Here is a 7,165-nt window from a genome sequence, read left to right as displayed (position 1 = left end):
GAACCACTGGTGAAAAGAGTGCACAGATCTTGGGATAGAAAGACATCCCTCTCTGCCCTGCAGCTGGCGGCATTCAATTGGGTACCGGAAGTGGATGTCACCTTGAAACTTTATCCTTCTAACTCTACGGCGTAAAGACTTACGACATTTCCTGACATGCGTAGTGGGCAGGGGTGGTGACGAAAGGCATGATGGGAGTTATAGTCTGTGAAGAGGGTGACAATTCCGGGCTTGCACTTTCTCGGCCCTGAATAATAGAAAATGAATGATGGGGCGGAGGGAGGACGACAAGGGCGGGCGGCCTGCATCGAGTCACGTGACACTTCCATCTCCGCCCCCCGTAATCTCTGTTTTCCCTTTTCTGCCACACGTAGAGATAAAAATGTAGAGTCACCATTTGTTGTTTATTCGTTCAGTCACTTCCGACTCTTCGTGACCATACTTCAATGTTAATCCGAGACTTTATCCATGCTAAATAAACAGTTTATTGGTCTAGAATTTTTAACTGCTTTTTAAATATAAGAATATTAAGAATAGGAATAGTAATGGACAACAAAGCATAAATAAATGGTTTAACTGAGATGTATTCTTTTAAAAAAACAACACACTACTGCATGCCTCATAGAATCACAGAAGCGTTGGAAGGGGCCTACAAGGCCATGGAGTCGAACCCCCTGCTCAATACAGGAATCCACCTTAAAGCATCCCTGACAGAGGGCTGTCCAGCTGCCTCTTGAAGGCCTCTAGTGTGGGAGAGCCCACAACCTCCCTAGCTAACTGATTCCATTGTCATACTGCTCGAACAGTCAGGAAGTTTTTCCTGATGCCCAGCCGGAATCTGGCGTCTTTTAACTTGAGCCCGTTATTCCGTGTCCTGCACTCTGGGAGGATCGAGAAGAGATCCTGGCCCTCCTCTGTGTGACAACCTTTTAAGTATTTCAAGAGTGCTCTCATGTCTCCCCTCCATCTTCTCTTCTCCAGGCTCAACATGGCCAGTTCTTTCAGTCTCTCTTCATAGGGCTTTGTTTCCAGGCCCCTGATCATCCTGGTTGCCCTTCTCTGAACACGCTCCTCAAATATTTTGTTCAAATTGTACAAATAATCTCTTCGGATATAAATGGTCATATCTATATAGATACACACAAGTCACATGTGTCTGAATTATAGAATAGCAGAGTTGGAAGGGGCCTACAAGGCTCAGTGCAGGAATCCACCCTAAAGCATCCCCGACAGATGGTTGTCCAGCTGCCTCTTGAAGGCCTCTAGTGTGGAAGAGCCCACAACCTCCATAGGACTTCCCCCTTCCTACTATAACCAAGGTCAGAGGAATTTCAGCATAGAGACGCGTCAGCCTAGAGCGACGCCGGCGAAGTCGAGGACCTCCCATAGAGAAGTCTTTCCTAGGTTCACCGGAAGTTCCAGCCGGGCGCCGCTCTGGCCCTGCCCCCACTCTATGGCGCTGGAGACAGGGCTGTTGATGGCGACGGCATGGCGGAAGGCGACGGCAGCGGCTCGGCTCCGTCCGACGCGGGCGGGCTCCTGCAGCAGATCCTGAGCCTGCGCCTGGTGCCGCGCTCGGGCAACGTCACCGGCTCCGCCTGCGCCGCCGCACTCTGCCACTTCCCAGGTAGGGGTGGGGTTTTGTTTTGTTTTTCTGCACTCTGTACATGCTCGGGCCACCTCCCGCCAGAACCCACTTGTGAGAGGGGCGCTGCCCGAGGAAGGGAAGTGGAGGCCAGCGGCTGGGCCGGGTGGGCTCATGGCAGCCGCCGGGTGGGGATGCTAGGAGTTGTAGTCCGACAAGACAAAAAGGACAATCGCGACAGCAACATAAAACACTCCTGGGGTGAGAGACCGACAGAAGAGCATCTGGGGCCACTGAGTCGCCAAAGTGGTAACAGAAATACTATTAAGTGCAATTGCACACAATCCGCCAGAGTTCCAAAGCAGATGTATCGGGTACGCCAGCCGGGGATTTACCTATAAGTAGGGTGACCCTATGGAAAGGAGGACCGGGCTCCTGTATCTTTAACAGTTGCATAGAAAAGGGGATTTCAGCAGGTGTCATTTGTATATATGGGGAACCTAATGAAATCCCTTCTTCACCACAACAGTTAAAGCTGCAGGAGCTATACTAGAGTGACCAAATTTATTTTTTTATTATTATTAATTTTTATTGGTTTCACATCTTAAAATACAACAACATAATACTAATTAAAACACATAAATCAATACATAAATTGCTTGCAATTCCACATTTATAATTTTCATTTTTACATAATCACATAACATAACATAACATAACATAACACCCTTCGGGATCTATTCCTGCTTCCAAAATCTCATTGTTTCTTCTGGTGGTGGTTTTCCACTCCCCTTAGAGAATACATATTCTAGGAACTGTTTCCAAATTCCAACAAATTCATTTACATTTGTTATGCCTTTTCTTAGCTTTATATTACATGTCAGTTTATCATTAATAGCTATATCCTAAATTTCCTTATACCACTCTTCAATATGATAATCTCCTTGAACCTTCCAGTTCCTAGATATAATTAACCTTGCTGCTGTCAACAAATTTGTTATCAATTCTTTAGTCTCTTTGTTACACTTTAAATTTCCATATAATGATAGTAATGCCACTGTATATACGGGGAACCTGGGGAAATTTCCTCTTCATCACACCAGTTAAAGCTGCAGGAGCCCTGCCCTCTTTTAAATCTGGTCACTCTAGTATAGCTCCTGCATCTTTAACTGTTGTGATGAAGAGGGAATTTCACCAGGTTCTGCATATATACAAATGACACCTGCTGAAATGCCCTTTTCAATACAACTGTTAAAGATACAGGAGCCCTCTCCTCCTTTTCATGGGGTCACCCTACTTTAAGCAATATAAGCACATGCTTAGGGCACCATAGAGTATTGCATTTGCGTTTCCTCCCTTATAACAGTTTTATTAAAAAATGCATAAAACAGTGATGAAAATTTGTATTTTTTTTCTGTTGCCCTAGTTATAAAGTAAGTAATTGGCTTATATTGCTTGCTGCTATTTAGTGTTATATAAATATAATAAAAAAACCATTTATATTTAATAACGTTGTGTGTTCCGACGTGGGGGATGGCCTTGAAGAAAACTGAGTTTTTAATGTCTTATTTCACCTTCAGCACTTGCTGAGTCTTAATGTCTTGCCGGCTAAGCAACGGAAGGGCCAAGGGGGCACCATGATGGGGCTGTGCTTAGGGCATCAGCCTTAATCTGGCCCTGAGATACGCAGGCAACAACTTCGACAGTTCTGTGTAATCTCTTTTAACAACAACCGTAACAGCTATGTCTACAGAAACCTGCTCATCTCCACTTCGAGCGGATGAGGGGTCTTCCTCAGCTGTTCCCACAGATCTCCCAAGTTTAATAACATCTTACAATAACTGATAAAGGCCTTCTTTATTAAGTTGGTTGATGGTGTTTTTTCAGCCCACCCGTCCCAAATTCTATAGATACTTTCCAGAACGGTCGCCAAACAACCAATGTTGTCCCAGCATTCTGCGCAAGTTTAAAATGTTATACAGACGTGGGATTGCTTGTGGTTACTCAGTGGTAAAAGGAAGGCATTCTGTCAATGCTCAGAGGCAGTTCCTTTTTATTGGGTTTTCAAAATTAAGATACGTTGAATTTGAATGAAGACTACGCCCATTAGTACTTATTCCATATCCCTCTCTGTTCCCTCCCCATACTTGGTTGATTACAGAGTTTTCTTACAACTTTCATTTTCTTATCTAGGGTGGGATTCTAAATTTCCATTTCATTTATTAATCGTCTACTTTTCATGAGTCCCACAAATTTCTGTAGCCTTTTGCCAAAGTTATTCTGTTCGATTCCTTTTTCTTGTAGTCTATAAGTTTTTGCCAGTCCTTCCTATTTCATTTATTTATATCCCAACTTTTTTCCTCCAAGGAACCCAAGGAGGCATACATAATCCCCCTCCTCTCCATTTTATCCTCATAGCAACAACCCTGTGAGGTGGGTTGGTCTGAGAGTCTGTGTCTGGTCACCCAGTGGGCTTCCATGGCTGAGTGGGGACTAGAACCCAGATCTCCTGACTCCTAGCCCAACACTTTAGCCACCACACTGACTTCCTAAATGTGTCTCTTTTCTTATTGTTCCTCTATGTATTCTTAACTTGCATGTCAACTTTTCATTTTTTTCTATATCCCAAATTTTCCTTTCCCCACAATGATAATTGTCAACATCTGAGCTGTCTTTGTTTGAAACGTTTCTGTTCTGCCTTTCCATACCAGGCTGGTTCACCGTTCCAGGGCTGAGCTCTGATCTGGAAAAGGTTCTACAGCTGAGCTCTCAAAGCCCTGGGACAGCAACTTATCTCTGGAGGAGTCTTTGTTGAACCCTAAGCCTTGCCCAGCCGGTCAGGCAAATTGTTTTCTGGGCCAGCTGGTCCTTCAAGCCACCTGGAGTTGAAAGGCTTGGAAACAGCAAAGGATCCAATGTGTGTCCGTGTTTTCTAAGAACAGAATACTAGACATAGGAAATGGCAAAGGAGAGGAACACAAAATGGTGCTGGGAAAGAGAAAACAGAATTCTGGCACACGTTTCTTAGAGTTTCTTGGTCGTAAAACATAGTAACGTAGACTTGCACTTTTAATTACTTTTGGGGGATGACTTTTGGCCAAATTAAGTGTGGTGGTAAAAGTATGACTGCATTTAGTACGTCTAGGGGTTTTGGGTTTCCCTAGATAACGGCTGTTTCATGGTGTGGAAGGAAGGAGGCTGTTGTTAATGTTTGGGATAGAAGTAGTATTTTTCCATAAGGCAGTTTTAGGGCCACGTCTAATCTCAGTTGCTTGTAATGCCCTCCAGCCGTGCTCTGGCCTTGAACAGGCCTCAGAGCAGTGGGAGCTTGATCATGGCTGGGGGTCCAGGGGAGGCTGGTGGGGCGGAGATTCCATCCAGGGTTTTAGTTGCAACCAACCAGAAGGCTGGAGGAGCCGTCCAAGGTCCTGCACCTGATCCCCCAAACGGGCCCAGCACTTTGGATAGCTCCTCTAGCCCTCCGGCTGGTTGTAATGAAAACCCTGGATGGAATCTCTGCCCCGTCGGAACCGGAGCCACCAGCCGCTGTGGGCCTGTTCCTGGAAGTGACCGGCGGCCCCGTTTCTCAGCCTCTCTCGCCTTCTCTCCTAACAGAAATGTGGTATGGCGTCTTCCTGTGGGCAGTGGTGTCCTCCCTCTTTTTCCACATCCCCGCCGGGCTGCTGGCGCTCTTCACCCTCCGGCGGCACAGATACGGCCGGTTCATGTCGGTGAGCATCCTGTTGATGGGCGTCGTGGGGCCGATAGCCGCCGGGATCCTCACAAGTAGGTTTGCTGTTTGAGACGTCCCCCTGCTTGGCACTGGGGAGGCTGCCGGGGCGAGCGCCTGCCTCGCGGGCCGGCCCAGGAACGGTCAAAGCGACGGGCCGGGTCTTTGTGGGTGCAGATGGATGTCCGGCATGCAACGTGGGCTCCTCAGTGCCGTGTTTGCCTCCGGGGGAGAGCGTTTACAGCAGAGAAACGGCAGGCCGGGGGGGGGGGGGCGCTCGATCCGTCCCCCAAAGGCAGGTTGTCTTCTGAAAACCCTCCCCTGGGAGACTTTCCACTCAGCCCTGCTCTGATCCCAGATGTCTGTCAGCGAGAAGCAAGACACAGGCTTCAGTGCTCCCCTCCCATCAATTTTCCCCCTCGTGCAACTAACCCCCTCTACCCTCACTTCGCACAACGCTGGGTTGTCGGTCCTGGTTTTCCCACCAAGCGCTGGCTTCCAGTCTCTGAGAGCCAGAAGTGCCACCTCCAGGCTCAGTGATGACCTCTGTCTCAGCGACTCTACGCTGAGGGTTCACAACCGCCGATCACTACAGCGACGCGCCCTGCTTTCGGATGTCCCTTTTGGGATTCATACATGTCAGGGCTGGGATGATCCACATTTAAAATCTCTCTCCTACCCACCTTGGGTTGCATCCGGTGTTAATCCTACTTAGAGTAGTCCCATTGAAATGGACAAGACTTAAGTAAGCCTATATACACCAGTTGCTGGGGAACCTGGGTGGGAGGGTGCTGTTGCACCATGTCCTGCTTGTGGCTTCCTGGTCGACAGCTGCTTGGCCACTGAGTGAACGGAGCGCTGGACCCTCGGTCTGATCTAGCCTCAGGGCGTTTTTGATGTTCTCATGTTCCAAAGACAAATGCCCCCCACCCCCATCCAAATAGAACAGCACCAACCTTAGTAAGCATCAATGCCTAGAAACAGCACAAGGAAGGACACAGCAGCTGGGATTGTTTAGCTTGGAGAAAAGGAGGCTAAGGGGAGACATGGTAGAGGTGTACACAATTATGCATGGTGTGCAGAATGTGGACAGGGAGACATTTTTCTCCCTCCCCCAGAATACTAGAAAACGGGGTCATCGCATGAAGCTTATTGGTGGGAGATTCAGGACAGATAAAAGGAAGGACTTCTTCACACAGCGCATAGTTAAATTATGGAACTCACGACCACAAGATGTAGTGATGGCCACCAATGTGGATGGCCTTCAAAGGCGGTTGGATGAATTCCTGGAGGCGAAAGCTATCAATGGCTACTAGCCTTGATGGTTGTGTGCCATCTCCAGTATTTGAGGCAGTAAGCCTGTGTGCACCAGTTGCTGGGGAACATGGGCAGGAGGGTGCTGTTGCACCATATCCTGCTTTGATGGTCCCTGGCTGATGGCTGGTTGGCCACTGTATGAACAGAGTGCTGGTCTAGATGGGCTTTCGGTCTGATTCATCATCAGGGCTCTTATGTTCTCATGGTCTTAAGTTATAGACAAACTTTGGGTACAACCCTTGGTCATGAGACGCAGTGGGTGACCTTGGGCCTGTTACACACACATCTTCCCCCCCCCTCTCAGCCTAGCCTTCCTCTCAGGGTCATTGGGAGCATAAAACGGGGGCAGGGGGCACATATGCTGCACTGAGGTCCTTGGAGGAAGAGCAGAGTTTGAAAAACGTAAAAGTAAAAATGCCAACCTGGTTTGATCCAGGTTGTCGGCTTTACGTTTGTGACCGCTGGCCTGAGCTGTCAGACAAGTCCATGGAAGTGGATCTTTGGCTTTGTTGTTGTATATCGTCGTGTGAGAC

General features: G+C 47.9%; 2 protein-coding genes across 4 annotated transcripts in view; both read left to right on the top strand.

Moving 5' to 3' along the window:
* The window catches only part of COQ9 (coenzyme Q9), a 198,304-nt gene that overhangs the window by 118,907 nt on the left and 72,232 nt on the right, over positions 1-7,165 (top strand). The gene's annotated exons all lie outside the window — the stretch shown is intronic.
* TMEM170A (transmembrane protein 170A) overlaps positions 1,473-7,165 on the top strand; it is a 382,399-nt gene continuing 376,706 nt past the window's right edge. For all 3 annotated transcript variants that reach the window (XR_010026142.1, XR_010026143.1, XM_063141375.1), the window contains exons 1-2: positions 1,473-1,627; positions 5,201-5,371. Coding sequence is in view for 1 of the 3 variants with exons in the window: in XM_063141375.1 (XP_062997445.1) it covers positions 1,489-1,627; positions 5,201-5,371 (310 nt within the window). In the remaining 2 variants the exon portion in view is untranslated. The remainder of the gene's footprint in view (positions 1,628-5,200; positions 5,372-7,165) is intronic.

The sequence above is a fragment of the Elgaria multicarinata genome, chromosome 14, assembly GCF_023053635.1.
Source record: "Elgaria multicarinata webbii isolate HBS135686 ecotype San Diego chromosome 14, rElgMul1.1.pri, whole genome shotgun sequence".
NCBI lineage: Eukaryota > Metazoa > Chordata > Lepidosauria > Squamata > Anguidae > Elgaria > Elgaria multicarinata.
This window is presented reverse-complemented; position numbering and strand designations above follow the sequence as displayed.